Source organism: Hemitrygon akajei, chromosome 11, assembly GCF_048418815.1.
Source record: "Hemitrygon akajei chromosome 11, sHemAka1.3, whole genome shotgun sequence".
Classification (NCBI taxonomy): Eukaryota; Metazoa; Chordata; class Chondrichthyes; order Myliobatiformes; family Dasyatidae; genus Hemitrygon; species Hemitrygon akajei.
Window position 1 is genome coordinate 173,546,240 of NC_133134.1, and position 16,271 is coordinate 173,562,510.

At 46.4% G+C, this 16,271-nt stretch overlaps 1 protein-coding gene across 3 annotated transcripts in view; it reads right to left on the reverse strand.

The window, feature by feature from the left end:
• mmp24 (matrix metallopeptidase 24) overlaps positions 1–16,271 on the reverse strand; it is a 132,414-nt gene that overhangs the window by 96,825 nt on the left and 19,318 nt on the right. For all 3 annotated transcript variants that reach the window (XR_012100918.1, XM_073062292.1, XM_073062291.1), the window contains exon 2: positions 3,322–3,470. Coding sequence is in view for 2 of the 3 variants with exons in the window: in XM_073062292.1 (XP_072918393.1) it covers positions 3,322–3,470 (149 nt within the window). In the remaining variant the exon portion in view is untranslated. The remainder of the gene's footprint in view (positions 1–3,321; positions 3,471–16,271) is intronic.

Below are 16,271 nucleotides of genomic sequence, written 5' to 3' on the forward strand. Positions count from 1 at the left end.
GTCATTGGGTATATTAAAGGCAGAGGTTGATGTATTCTTGTTTAGTCAGGGCACGAAGGAATATGGGAGATTGGGGCTGAGAGGGAAATGCATCAGCCACAATGAAATGGTGGAGCAGACTTGATGGGCCAAATGACCTAATTCTGCTCCTATATCTTATGGTCTTACGGACAAAGCATTGGAGAAACTCAGGGAGATGAAAGAGGACGTTGCCAGGACCTGAAGGACTCCCTGCTTGGGTTTTAAATAAACAGCTGCAGAGACAACTGAAACTTTTCTAAGTCCAGGAAGAGGGCACCAGAAGATTAGAAAGCAGACAGTGTAACTCTCTAGTTCCGCAAAGAAGAATGGCAGAAGGCAGGAGGCTATGGACTGCTAGTGTAAACAGCTATTATTGGCAAGATACTACAGTTAATCATTAATCCATAAATAGTTCATAATTTAGGAAAAACAGAATTAAACTTCATAGTCTTATAATGAATAGTAAATTTGCACAAATCCTTTGAAAATGTTACAGAGAGAGTTGATGGCAGGGAATGTGTAGATTTAGTGTATTTGTATTTCTGACTGGCAGCTGACAGATGACCACATCAGAAGATAATGCATAAATTAAAAAACCCAGGGTAACACGAGTGTCTGAAAACTGGCTGCTCCGTTGAAAACAGTTAGAATAAATGAGTCTGTTTCAGCCTGGAACAGGCGGACTAGTCAGGGATCGGGTCCTGGTCCACGGCTGCTTTCCATTTATATTAACTACCTGCAGGAAGTATGCAAGGTCTCCAAATTTGGCAACAACATGAAAATAGGTGAAAGTGCATGTTGCGATGATGATATTGTGAGGTTATAGATCGAGTAAGTAGGAAAAAGACAGTCAAATGGCATTTAATGTGGGAAATTGTGAGGATATGCACTTTGGTAAGAGAAACAAAAAGACAGATTATCATCTACATTACTGCTATACAAATGAGGCAGGTTCAGAGTGATCCCAATGGCTGAGTGTGTGAATCACTACAAAGCTGACACGAGTTGCAACAAGTAATTAGGAAGGAAAATGGTGCTTTGCCCTTAATTACAAAGCAATTGGAGTTTAAAAATAGGGAGCTTCTGTTCCAGTTGTGAAGGGTGTATTTGGCCTCATCTGGAATACTGTGCACAGCAACACACACAAAATGCTGGTGGAACTCAGTAGGCCAGGTAGCATCTACGGAAAATAGTAAACAGAAAAAAAGTCTTTTCCAGTCCTGATGAAGGGTCTCAGTCTGAAACATTGACTGTTTACTCTTTTCCATTAATGCTGTCTGGCCTGCTGGGTTCTTCCAGTATTTTCTGCGTGTTGCTCGGATTTCCAGCATCTGCAGATTTACTTTTGTTTCTCCTGTGCACAGCACTGGAAGCAGTACAAAGGATACTCACCAGGCCAATTCCAGGGATGAGCGGTGTCCTATCAAAGGAGACTCTAAAGTATTGCTTGGAGTTTAGGAGAATGAGAGGAGACATTATTCAACTATACACTATCCTTATCCATGGCAGGGTAGACGTTGAGATGTTTTCATAAGTGGGAGTCTTAAATGAGGGGATATACAGGTGGGATTGGTTATTTAAAACTAAGGTGTAGAAATTCTTTGAGGGTGATCAATTTCTGGAATCCTCTGTCCCAGAGGGTGGTGGAAGCTGGATCATTAGAGATATTTACAGTGGAGGTGAATAAATATTTGTCAGATTGAGGAATTCTGGGCTGTGGACAAATGACACTGAGAGGGAGTTGAGGCCGGCATTGATCAGTCATGATCATATTATATGTGGGGCAGTCATGAAGGCCCTGGGGTCACACCTGCTCCTATAGCATTCTTGAGAGATAACGTGCTCCTATATCACAGTGAATTGAAATGAGGAGGAATAATTGGATTGAAGTGGTTCCTGTGATGGTGGGGATTCTGGATGATCCTGACAAACTGCTAACCAATTTTGCTCAGCCTAGATTTGGTGTTACAGCCCTTCACCCCCTTTAACTGTTCAATAATCCACCAGCATACAGGACTAGATGTGGCAACACTTCAGGACTGGTCAAAACCACTGCTTGTGGATCAGTTAGTCAGGTCTAATTATACTATTGCATTAGTTTAGTCCTGCGTTGTAACATCACCACACTAGCATCTCAATGTCACACTGGCCCCTCATTGTTACACTTGACTGGTGCTGCTAGGGGCAATCCTGCTGCCCACTCCAGCTGCACATTACCCCATTACTGCCTAGCTTTCAGTTACCATTCTCCATTCCGTGCCTCATGAACAAAGTGACCCTACACATTAACTTTAATCTAGATTATTTCAAACCATCCAACAATATTAATTTTTGCAACAATAACAATCTGCAAGAGGAACTCAGCAATCTGAGCAGCATCTGTTGGGGGCAGGGGTGTTGGGGAAATTGTCCGTGCTTCATGTTTATGTCCAATATCTGTGGGGGAGGAATTGTCCATGTTTCATGTTTATGTCCAGTATCTGTGGGGGAGGAATTGTCCATGTTTCATGTTTATGTCCAGTATCTGTGGGGGAGGAATTGTCCATGTTTCATGTTTATGTCCAGTATCTGTGGGGGAGGAATTGTCCATGTTTCACGTTTATGTCCAGTATCTGTGGGGGAAGAATTGTCCATGTTTCACGTTTATGTCCAGTATCTGTGGGGGAGGAATTGTCCATGTTTCATGTTTATGTCCAGTATCTGTGGGGGAGGAATTGTCCATGTTTCATGTTTATGTCCAGTATCTGTGGGGGAAGAATTGTCCATGTTTCATGTTTATAGTTTCGGGGGGGGGGGGGGGGAGTTGTCCATGTTTCAAATCCATGCTCTCCATCAGGACTGATGCAGGGTTTGACCTGAAATCTTGGTGCAAGGACAATTGCTTTGCCTCCACAGATGCTGCTTGACCCACTGAGGTCCTACAGCAGATTCCAGTCTCCATGTGGATTCATCCCCACACACAAGGCAGGATGCGTCAGCACTTCCCCTTCTGGAGAATGGCAGAGAGTGACATCAGTGCCAAATTCAGAGATGCCAGGCCTGTTTCATGGCTCTGCATATTGATGCAGAGGGGGGGGGGGAACAGCAGACACACAGACTGCTGTAGTGTCAGTTGGCCACTACTGAGCTCCAGAACTGCTCCAGTTAAGGCTACTGTTGGTACCAGCTGGTCACCACTGAGCAACAGGGCACAAAGGGTTCAGGAAAGCAGTACGCTGTCAGCACAGCGGGCTTGCGACTGGAACAAGCCCCCGTTGCTGGGCCAGTGTCAGTGCGTCTGGCTGATCCGGGTGTACTCACTCAATGGTAGTCTCGTCAAGGACGCCGGTGACAGGGATCCTGTAGAACCGCTGCATTGCTGCAATGGCAGCTTGCATAGAGTGAGCTGATCGCAGGGCAGACGTCCGGAGGTCATCCGGCAGAAAATATCCATAGGTCTTCAACCAATTCTGCAAAGGGAAACAACATCTCATTTACCAAACACTGGCCAAACAGCAACTTCAGTCAACGCTCAAGACAGCTCGGCAATCATGTACTGAGTCTGACAACCCCCATCCTCTGGCTTTGTACAGAATGCAGAAACATCATCTCCCTGTCAGCCCTCCCTTCTGTTGGTGGCCACAGGGGAAATTGAACCTCCTCATTATTTCCAATTTCTCCAGAGTTCATCCCTTTATTCCCCCGCCCTCCCTCATCTCCACAGCCGGGGTCAATTGGGCACTCTTTCTCACTGTTGTGGCACTTCTCCAAGGTGACAAATGTCACTCCTCCTTAGCGTCTATGACACACCCAGCCACACTCCTCACACCAAACTTGCACAGTCCATGTAAAGACAAAGGTTTGCAGTGACTACCCTGTCAGAGTCTGTACTGGGACGTGCTGGGAGCATGGAGTGGGGGCAGGAACAGGCCCTCTGGTTGTGCCAAACCAATTAAATTAGTAATCAAATGGTCAACTGAGCCAATCTCTCCTGACTACACAATGTTCATATCCCTCCATCTTCCTCACATCCATATGCCTATCTAAACGTCCCTAATGTATCTGCCTCTGCCACCACCCCACGTGGTACACTCTAGGCACCCACCACTCTCTGCGCAAGGCAATAAGGATGCCAGCCTTTATTAGGGCACAGTATAGAAGAATATGGAAATCAGGCCACAGATATAGTCGTGTGTTCAGTTCTAGCCACCGCACGATAGGATGCATTGGAGAGGGTGCACAGATTTGCCAGGCTGTTGCCTCAAATGGGAGGATAAAGTTAAATCCAATCTGAAAGAACATCATTAGCGCTGGGGAGATCAGCCAAAGTTCCTGACCTTGATCATTAAACTTGTGATACAACACTCTACGTTCTTCATGCCCAATTCTGGAACATTCTACGTATAGCCTTGCATATGCACCTGGACCTCAGAACCACCCCAGCAACCTCTCGCTCTGCACAACACCTCAGCGGAGGCCACAACACTGACAATGAAGTTGGACACAGTCTGACCCAAGAGATAGCCTCGTCACCAACAGTAGAAACTCTGGCTGCCAGTTGCCTGTTTGCCCAATTTGCATTTGCTGCTTTCTGAGTCGTTGCCATGGAAACACGAATCAATTTATTGTATCACATTTACATTAATTTTCAGTTCAGTGTCTCTCCAGATGCTCTCATTCTAACAGCAGAGGCATGTCTGGCTCAGGAACAGAAACTGCCAAATGTGCTGCTCCACCACTAATGTTGCAGGTTTGCATCACCCTGAGCCTTCTGACCACCACTCACCAGCTTTACCCCATTGTGCTGCTGGGACTGACAGGCCCCTGTCAAATACCCCCAGCCCCAGCCCTAGACAGCTTTGACCAGCACCAAAAGTCCCAGGTCACCCCGATTTCCCTCTGCTGAGCACAACAGTGAGTGTGTATGTCTGGGGAGTGAGGGCAGGTTAGTTCCACACTCAACAGTGAGTGTGTACGTGTGGGGAGTGGGGGGGGGCAGGTTAGTTCCACACTCAACAGTGAGTGTGTATGTCTGGGGAGTGGGGGGGGGGCAGGTTAGTTCCACACTCAACAGTGAGTGTGTATGTCTGTGGAGTGAGGGCAGGTTAGTTCCACACTCAACAGTGAGTGTGTATGTCTGGGGAGTGGGGGGGGGGGCAGGTTAGTTCCACACTTAACAGTGAGTGTGTACGTGTGGGGAGTGGGGGGGTCAGGTTAGTTCCACACTTAACAGTGAGTGTGTATGTCTGTGGAGTGAGGGCAGGTTAGTTCCACACTCAACAGTGAGTGTGTACGTGTGGGGAGTGGGGGTGGCAGGTTAATTTCACATTATATATTCATTAAAATAAAAATCTAGCTTCACGTTCTTAGAGAATTATTATCATGGCATTAAGGACCCCATCACCCAGGACATGCCCTCTTCTCATTACTATCACCAGGGAGGAGGTACAGGAGCCTGAAGACCCCTTTTCTCATTGCTACCATCAAGGAAGGCACACACTCAACGTTTCAGGAACAGCTTCTTCTCCTCCACCATGAGATTTCTCAACAAACCATGAACCCATGAACACTACCTCACTAGATTTTTTAAATTCTCTTTTAGTATTACTTGTTTAATTTACATTTCATATTGTTTTATTGTAACTTCTAGATTTTATTATGTATTGCAATGCACAGCTGCCACAAAAAACAAATTTCATGACACATGCCAGTGATAATAAACCTGATTCTGATTCTGACAAAGACTATCTGGTCTAAACTCCCAGTGTCACAACCAACAGATAAACATAACAAGCGAACACAAAGCAGCTGAAACTCTGCCATAATAGAATCAGAGTCATACAGCATGGAAATGGGCCATTCGGCCCAATTCATTCATCCTAACCAAGGAGTTAGACTTATTTGTCTACATTGTGCTTTAACCCTTCCCTATCCATGTATCTACCCAAATATCTCTTAAACCTTTAAGATCAGCTTTATTTATCACATGTACATCAAAACATCCATAGAACCATAGAACATTACAGCACAGAAACAGGTCTTTTGGTTTTTCTTGGCTATGCTGAACCATTTTTCTGCCTAATCCCACTGACCTGCACCTGGACCAAATCCCTCCATACCCCTCTCATTCATGTACCTGTCCAAGTTTTTCTTAAATGTTAAAAGTGAACCCGCATTTACCACTTCATCTGGCAGCTCATTCCACACTCCCACCACTGTCTGTGTGAAGAAGCCCCCTCTAATGTTCCCTTTAAACTTTACCCCCTTCACCCATGTCCTCTGGTTTTTTTCTCCCCTAGCCTCAGTGGAAAAAGCCTGCTTGCATTCACTCTATCTATCCCCATCATAATTTTATATACCTCTATCAAATCTCCCCTCATTCTTCTACACTCCAGGGAATAAAATCCTAACCTATTCAACCTTTCTCTGTTACTCAGTTTCTCAAGTCTCAGCAACGTCCTTGTAAACCTTCTCTGCACTCTTTCAACATTATCAATATCCTTCCTGTAATTTGGTGACCAAAACTGCACACAATACTCCAAATTTGGCCTCACCAATGCCTTATACAACCTCACCACAACATTCCAAATCTTATACTCAATACTTTGATTTATAAAGGCCAATGTACCAAAAGCTCTCTTTACGACCCTATCTACCTGTGACACCACTTTTAGGGAATTTTGTATCTATATTCCCAGATCCCACTGTTCCACTGCACTCCTCAGTGCCCTACCATTTACCTTGTATGTTCTACCTTGGTTTGTCTTTCCAAAGTGCAATACCACACACTTTTCTGCATTAAACTCCATCTGCCATTTATCAGCCCATTTTTCCAGCAGGTCCAAATCCCTCTGCAAGCTTTGAAAACCTTGCTCACTGTCCACTACACCTCCAATCTTTGTATCATCAGCAAATTTGCTGATCCAATGTACTACATTATCAGTCAGATCATTGATATAGATGACAAATAACAATGGACCCAGCAATGATCCCTGTGGCACACCATTAGTCACAGGCCTCCACTCAGAGAAGCAATCCTCCACTACCACTCTCTGACTTCTCCCATTGAACCAATGTCTAATCCAATTTACTACCTCACCACGTATACCATCTAGCGACTGAATCCTCCTAACTAACCTCCCATGCGGGACCTTGTCATGGCCTTACTGAAGTCCATGTAGACAACATCCACTGCCCTCCCTTCATCCACTTTCCTGGTAACCTCCTTGAAAAACTCTAATAGATTGGTTAAACATGACCTACCACACACAAAGCCATGTTGACTCTCCCTAATAAGTCCTTGTCTTATTACTTGCAGATCCCATCTCTTAGTACTCCTTCCAATAATTCACCTACTACCCGATGTCAAACTTACCGGCCTGTAATTTTCCGGATTACTTTTAGAGCCTTTTTTAAACAACGGAACAACATGAGCTATCCTCCAATCCTCCGGCACCTCACCCGTAGATACTGACATTTTAAGTATATCTGCCACAGCCCCTGCAATTTTAGCACTAGTCTCCTTCAAGGTCCGAGGGAATACTCTGTCAGGTCCTGGGGAATTATCTACTCTGATTTGCCTCAAGATAGCAAGCATCTCCTCCTCTTCAATCTGTATAGGTTCCATGACCTCACTACTAGTTTGCCTTATTTCCATTGACTCCATACCAGTTTCCTTAGTAAATACGGACGCAAAAAACCCATTTAAGATCTCCCCCATTTCTTTTGGTTCCATACATAACCGACCACTCTGATCTTCAAGAGGACCAATTTTATCCCTTACTATCCTTTTGCTCTTAAACCTATAGAACCATAGAATAGAACATAGAACACCACAGCACAGTACAGGCCCTTCAGCCCTCCATGTTGTGCTGACCCATATAATCCTTTAAAAAATGTACTAAACTCACACTACCCCATAACCCTACATTTTTCTTTCATCCATGTGTCTGTTCAAGAGGCTCTTAAATACCCCTAATGTTCTAGCCTCCATCACCATCCCTGGCAAGTCATTCCAGGCACTCACAACCCTCTGTGTAAAAAACTTACCCCTGATGTCTCCCCTAAACTTCCCTCCCTTAATTTTGTACATATGACCTCTGGTGTTTGCTATTGGTGCCCTGGAAAACAGGTACTGACTAACCACCCTATCTATGCCTCTCATAATCTTGTAGACCTCTATCAAGTCCCCTCTCATTCTTCTACGCTCCAAAGAGAAAAGTCCCAGCTCTGCTAACCTTGCTTCATATGACTTGTTCTCCAATCCAGGCAACATCCTGGTCAATCTCCTCTGCACCTTCTCCATAGCTTCCACATCCTTCCTACAATGAGGTGACCAGAATTGAACACAATACTCTAAGTGCAGTCTCACCAGAGATTTGTAGAGTTGTAACATGACCTCTCTACTTTTGAACTCAATCCCCCTGTTAATGAAGCCTAGCATCCCACAGGCCTTCTTAACTATCCTATCAAACTGTGCATCGACCTTGTGGGATGTATGGATTTGAACCCCAAGGTCCTTTTGTTCATCCACACTCTTAAGTAACTGACCATTAATCCTGTACTCAGTCTTCTGGCTTGTCCTTCCAAAATGCATCACCTCACACTTATCCAGATTGAACTCCATCTGCCATTTTTCTGCCCAACTCTGCAGCCTGTCTATATCCTCTTGTAACCTTCGACCACCTATAGCTCCATCCACCTCTTGACAAGTTGCCTCACATGTTTTGTCAGCCATGGTTCCCTTTTCCTACCATTTTTTCCTGGCCTCAGTGGGACAAACCTATCCTGAACCCAGTTCAAGTGGTCCCTAAACTTCTCCCCCATTACTTCTGTGCTTTCCCCTTTGAACATCTGTTTCCAATTTACTCTTGCTAGTTCCTGCCTCATCCCTTCAAAGTTAGTCCTTCCCCAGTTAAGCACTTTACCATTTCATCTGATTTTATCTCTTTCCATAGCTATGCTGAAGCTAAGGGAGTTGTGGTCACTCTCACCAAAATGCTCCCCCACCAAGAGATCTGTCACTTGACCAGGTTCATTACCCAGAACTAGATCCAGTATAGCCTCTCCTCTCGTCGGCCGATCCACATACTATGTCAGGAATCCTTCTTGAACACACCTGACAAATTCAGCCCCATCTATCCCCCTTGCACTCAGGAGGTGCCAGTCAATATGAGGGAAGTTGAAATCACCCATAACTACAACCCTGTATTTCCTGCACCATTCTAAAATCTGCCTGCTTATCTGCTCCTCGGTGTCCCAAGGGCTATCTGGGGGCCTATAGACTACTCCCAGCACAGTGATTGATCCCTTCCTATTTCTGACTTCCACTCAGACTGACTCCGTGGACACTACGTCTGCAGCATCCTCCCTTTCTATAGCCGTGATACTATCCCTGACCAACAATGCCACTCCCAACCCCTTTTCTACCTCCCATCCTATTCCTTTTAAAACACCTGAACCCCGGGACCTGCATCATCCAATCCTGCCCTTCCTTCAACCAAGTTTCAGTAACGGCCACAACATCATAGTTCCACGTACTAATCCATGCTCTAAGTTCATCCTCCTTGTTCCTAATACTCCTAGCATTGAAATAGACACATTTCAACCCCTTTAACTGGCTACAATTATGTTCTGTCCCCTGCCTGTCCTTCTTCATCAACTCAGAACTCTTAGCATCATGCCCTTGTCCTTCTACGTTTGTACTGTTATGACCCCAGCCCCCTCCTTTGTGAGAATCGCAAGAGCCCTAGTGAAGGGCGGGTCAATGACCCAAGAGAAGAGAAAGATACGTGCGGTGTCCCTCGTTTCACGGCGAGGCAAAAGCTGGCGACTGTGGTCATTGTCTCGTGGAGACACCTTTGTGAATTGGGAACTGTTATACGTGTATACCCTCAGGGCAACGTGGGTGGACAGACGGAGAGAGATTGCATCATCCCAACCTGATTGACATCTGAGACCCCGTGAGTTCAGATAAAAGAGGGGTTGTAAAGACGGCCCCCCCAGACGCACCAGAAGACACGCTAGAAATCCTGTGACAGCGTTTAATAGCGACAGCCGGTGGGGGGGGGGTTCGTGTGCGTCTTTTCCTTGCCTGCGATTGGCGACCTCACCACGGAAGAACGGCTTAGCTACAGGAGAGGCCACAAGTGAGTGGCCATACCCCAACGAGACTCCGACGGATCGAACTCATAAAGGTTGGAAAAACCCGCCGGGCAACTGTTCCATTCAATCTCTATCTCTCTCTCCCCAACACGGTGCACCACCGCGACATCCAAAAGACGGCAGCTGGTGGAACTGCAGTGACCGCAAGAGACTTTTAGATATACATTGGACAATATATATATTACCCCTTGACAACGATAGAGCTTATTTCTTATTGATTATTACTATACCTGCGCTTTAGATTGAGTATTGACGATGTATGTTATCTGAATGTTTGTATTAACCTTACTTTTGTGCCCCTTTATAAATAAAAACGTTTAAAAATGGTACCATCAGACTTCAGCGGACCTCTCTATCTTTGCTGGTAAGTGATCCAGTTACGGGATACGTAACAGTACCTTAATCCCTGCACTCACATTCTGATACCCACCCCCCTGCCAAACTAGTTTAAACCCTCCCAAACAGCTCTATCAAACCTGCCTGCCAGAATATTGGTCCCCCTGGGATTCAAGGGCAACCCGTCCTTTTTATACAGGTCACACCCGCCCCAAAAGAGGTCACAATGATCCAGAAATCTGAATCCCTGCCCCCTGCTCCAATCCCTCAGCCATGCATTTATCCTCCACCTCATCCTATTCCTATTCTCACTGTCATGTGGCACAGGCAGTAATCCCGAGATTACTACCTTTGAGGTCCTGCTTTTCAACTTCCTTCCTAACTCCCTGTAGTCTTCTTTCAGGACCTCTTCCCTTTTCCTACCTATGTCATTGGTACCAATATATACCATGACCTCTGGCTGTTCTCCCTCCCACCGCAGGATATCTTGGACGCGATCAGAAACATCCCGGACCCTGGCACCTGGAAGGCAAACTACCATCTGAGTTTCTTTCCTGCATCCACAGAATCGCATGTCTGACCCCCTAACTATAGAGTCCCCTATCACTACTGCCTTCCTCTTCCTTTCCATACCCTTCTGAGCCACAGGGCCAGACTCTGTGCCAGAGGCACGGCCACTGTCGCTTCCCCCAGTTAGGCTGTTGTCCCCCCCCAAAAGCACTCAAACATGAGTATTTATTGTCAAGGGGTATAGCCACAGGGGTATCTCTAATACCTGACTCTTCCCCTTCCCTCTCCAGACTGTTACCCATTTCTCTGTTCCCCGTGGCCCCGAAGTGACCACCTGTCGGTAACTCCTCTCTATCACCTCCTCACTCTCCATGACCAGATGAAGGTAATCGAGCTGCAGCTCCAGTTCCCTAGCACGGTCCCTTAGGATATGCATCTCGATGCACCGGGTGCAGATGTGGCCGTCCGGGATGCCAGGACACTCCAGGACCTCCCACGTCTGACACTGACCACAAAAAACTGGCCTCACACACATACTACCTCCTTTTACAATCAACAACTGCCTCACCTCTTCCCATTACTGCTGAAGCCCGTGGAGCCAAAGCCCTTTCACTCTGCTGCCTCTCACTCCACTGCCACTCCCAAAGCTGCCTGCTGGATATGGCTGCCTTCTATTTAAACTGTTCGCGCTCAACTGGCTGACGTCACGCACCTGCACAGTCTGGCCTCTACCTGTAGATGCTCTTTGGATTATCCTTCACCTTGATTGCCAAAGCAACCTCATGTCTTATTTTAGCCCTCCTGATTTCTTTAAGTATTTTTTTGCACTTTTTATACTCATGTACATTATTTGCTCCGTTGCCTATACATGTCATACATCTCTCTCTTCTTCTTTATCAGAGTTCCAATGTCCCTAGAGAACCAAAGTTCCTTATTCTTATTCACTCTGCCTTTAATCCTGACAGGAACATACAAACTCTGCGCTCTCAAAATTTCTCCTTTGAAGGCCTCCCACTTACCAATCACATCCTTTGCCAGAGAACAACCTGTCCCAATCCACGCTTTTTAGATCTTTTCTCATTTCTTCAAATTTGGCCTTTTTCCAGTTTAGAACTTCAACCCGAGGACCAGATCTACCTTTATCCATGATCAAGTTGAAACTAATGGTGTTACGATCACTGGAACCAAAGTGTTCCCCTACACACACTTCGTCACCTGTCCTAACTTGTTTCCTAAAAGGTGATCTAATATTGCATCCTCTCTAGTCGGTACCTCTATATATTGATTTATAAAACTTTCCTGAACACATTTCACAAACTCTAACCTGTCTAGACCTTTAACAATATGGGAGTCCCAATCAATATGTGGAAAATTAAAATCCCCTACTATGTTTCCTGCAGTTGTCTGTTATCTCTCTGCAGATTTGCTCCTCCAATTCTCGCTGACTATTGGGTGGTCTATAATACAACCCCATTAATGTGGTCATACCTTTCCTGTTTCTCAGCTCTACCCATATGGCCTCGGTAGACAAGTCCTGCCTGAGCATTGCTATAACATTTCCCCTGATTAGCAATGCTGCCCCTCCACCCTTCATCCCTCTGCCTCTATCACGTCTGAAACATCAGAACCCTGGAGCATTGAGCTGCCAGTCCTGCCCCTCCTGTAGCCAAGTTTCACTAATGGCTATGATGTCATAATTCCACGTGTCAATCCACGCCCTCAGCTTGTCAGCCTTCCCCACAATACTCCTCGCATTGAAATAGACACACCTCAGAAGATTATTACCACCACACACAACCCTTCTATTTGTGACTTTGCATGAATCTTTAACATAATTTATTTTCACCTCCGCTCCACTTTCTACTCTGGCACTCTGGTTCCCATCCTCCTGCAAATCTAGTTTAATCCTCCCCCAATAGCACTAACAAACCTCCCTGCAAGGATATTGGTCCCCTTGTAGTTCAGGTGTAACCCGTCTCTCTTGTACAGGTCCCACCTGCCCCAGAAGAGCTCCCAATGATCCTGAATTCTGAAACCCTGCCCCTTACACCAGTTCCTCAGCCACATGTTCATCTGTCAGAGTCAGCTTACAGAGAGGAGGTGCAGCGGCTAACAGACTGGTGCAGAGCCAACAACCTGTCTCTGAATATGAACAAAACAAAAGAGATGGTTGTAGACTTCAGGAGGACACGGAGCGACCAATCCTTGCTGAACTCGACTGCTCCTCGGTAGAGATTGTTAAGAGCACCAAATTTCTTGGTGTTCACCTGGCGGAGAATCTCACCTGGTCCCTCAACACCAGCTCCATAGCAAAGAAAGCCCAGCAGCATCTCTACTTTCTGCGAAGGCTGAGGAAAGTCCATCTCCCACCCCCCATCCTCATCACATTCTACAGGGGTTGTATTGAGAGCATCCTGAGCAGCTACATCACTGCCTGGTTGGGAAATTGCACCATCTCGGATCACAAGACCCTACAGTGGATAGTAAGGTCAGCTGAGAAGATCTTCGGGGTCTCTCTTCTCGCCATTACAGACATTTACACTACATGCTCAATCCACAAAGCAAACAGCATTATGAAGGATCCCACGCACCCCTCATACAAACTCTTCTCCCTCCTGCCATCTGGGAAAAGGCACCGAAGCATTCAGGCTCTCACGACCAGACTATGTAACAGTTTCTTCCCCCAGGCTATCAGACTCCTCAATACCCAAAGCCTGGACTGACACCTTACTACCTTGTTGTCCTGTTTATTATTTATTGTAATGCCTGCACAGTTTTGTGCACTTTATGCAGTCCTGGGTAGGTCTGTAGTCTAGTGTAGTTGTTTTTTTTTCTGTGTTTTTTTTTTACATAGTTCAGTCTAGTTTTTTGTACTGTATCATGTAACACCATGGTCCTGAAAAAACGTTGTCTCATTTTTACAATGTACTATACCAGCAGTTATGGTTGAAATGACAATAAAAGTGACTGGTTTCCCTTCTGGCGTCATCAAAGATGCCCTCACCCGCATCTCCTCCACTTCCCGCACTTCAGCCCTTAACCCATCCTCCCGTCACCACAACAGGAACAGGGTTCCCCTTGTCCTCACCTACCACCCCACCAGCCTCCGGATCCAACACATTATCCTCCGCAACTTCCGCAACCTTCAACAGGACCCCACCACCCAGCACATCTCTCCCTCCCTACCCCTCTCAGCTTTTCCCAGAGATCGGTCCCTCCGCGACTACCTTGTCCACACGTCCCTCCCCACAGAACTCCCACCCGGCACTTATCCCTGTAAGCGCAAATGCTACATTTGTCACCACACCTCCCCCCTTACCACCATTCCGGGTCCCAGACAGTCCTTCCAGGTGAGGCAACCCGTCACCTGCAAGTCTGCTGGAGTTGTCTATTGCATCCGGTGCTCCCGGTGCGGCCTCCTCTACATTGGCGAGACCCGACGCAGATTGGGGGACCGCTTTGTCGAGCACCTCTGCTCCATCCGTCACAATAGACAGGACCTCCCGGTTGCCACCCACTTCAACTCTGCCTCTCATTCCCATTTAGATATGTCCATACATGGCCTCCTCTACTGCCATGATGAGGCCAAACTCAGGTTGGAGGAGCAACACCTCATCTACTGTCTGGGTAGCCTCCAGTCTGGTGGTATGAACATTGAATTCTCCAATATCCGGTAATTCCCTCCCCCTATCCCAGGTCCCTCTGCCTCTCTCCCCTTTCAACTTTCTGCTCCTTTATCTCTACAGTTCTTTCATGCTTATCCCCTCCCCCCTTTATCTTTCCTCTGATTGGTTTTCCACCTGGCACCTCTAGGCCCTTCCCCCTCCCCTATCTCTATTACTGGGCTTCCGCCCTCTCATCCCCCCCATTCCTGATGAAGGGTCTCGGCCCGAAACATTGGCTACTCTTTTCTCACGGATGCTGCCTGACCTGCTGAGTTCTTCCAGCGTTGTGTACGTATCCAATAAAAGTGACTTGACTTAACTATTCTTACCCTCACTGGCACGTGGCACAGGTAGCAGTCCTGAGATTAAAAGTAACATTAGCAAATTTGCTGATGACACAAAGCTGGGTGGCAGTGTGAAATGTCAGGAGGATGTTATGAGAATGCAGGGTGACTTGGACAGGTTGGATGAGTGGGCAAATGTATGGCAGATGCAGTTTAATGTGGATAAATGTGAGGTTATCTACTTTGGTGCAAGAACAGGAAGGCAGATTACTATCTAAATGGAGTCAAGTTAGGAAAAGGGGAAGTACAACGAGATCTAGGTGTTCTTGTACATCAGTCAATGAAAGCAAGCATGCAGGTACAACAGGCAGTGAAGAAAGCTAATGGCATGCTGGCCTTTATAACAAGAGGAATTGAGTATAGGAGTAAAGAGGTCCTTCTGCAGCTGTACAGGGCCCTGGTGAGACCCCACCTGGAGTATTGTGTGCAGTTTTGGTCTCCAAATTTGAGGAAGGACATTCTTGCTATTGAGGGAGTACAGCGTAGGTTCACAAGGTTAATTCCCGGAATGGTGGGACTGTCATATGTTGAAAGATTGGAGCGAATGGGCTTTTATACACTGGAATTTAGAAGGATGAGAGTAGATCTGATTGAAACATATAAGATTATTAAGGGATTGGACATGCTGGAGGCAGGAAGCATGTTCCCGCTGATGGGTGAGTCCAGAACTAGAGGCCACAGTTTAAGAATAAGGAGTAGGCCATTTAGAACAGAGATGCGGAAAAACTTTTTCACTCAGAGTGGTGGATATGTGGAATGCTCTGCCCCAGAAGGCAGTGGAGGCCAAGTCTCTGGATGCTTTCAAGAGAGAATTAGATAGAGCTCTTATAGATAGCGGGATCAAGGGATATGGGGAGAGGGCAGGAACAGGGTACTTATTGTGTACGATCAGCCATGATCACAGTGAATGGCGGTGCTGGCTAGAAGGGCCAAATGGCCTACTCCAGCACCTACTGTCTATTGTCTATTGAGATTACCATCCTCGAGGTCCTGCTTTTTAACATCCTACCAAGCTCTCTACTCATTCTTCAGAACCTCCTCATTCTTTCTTCCTACATCATTGGTACCAATGTGTACCATGACATCTGGCTGATCACCCTCCCACTTCAGAATGCTGTGTATGTGATCAGAGATATCCCTGACCCTGGCATCTGGGAGGCAACAAACCATCCGGGAGTCTCTGTCACGACCATGGAACCTCCTGTCTGTACCCCTATCGAGTCCCCTAACACTACCGCTCTCCTCTTCTTCC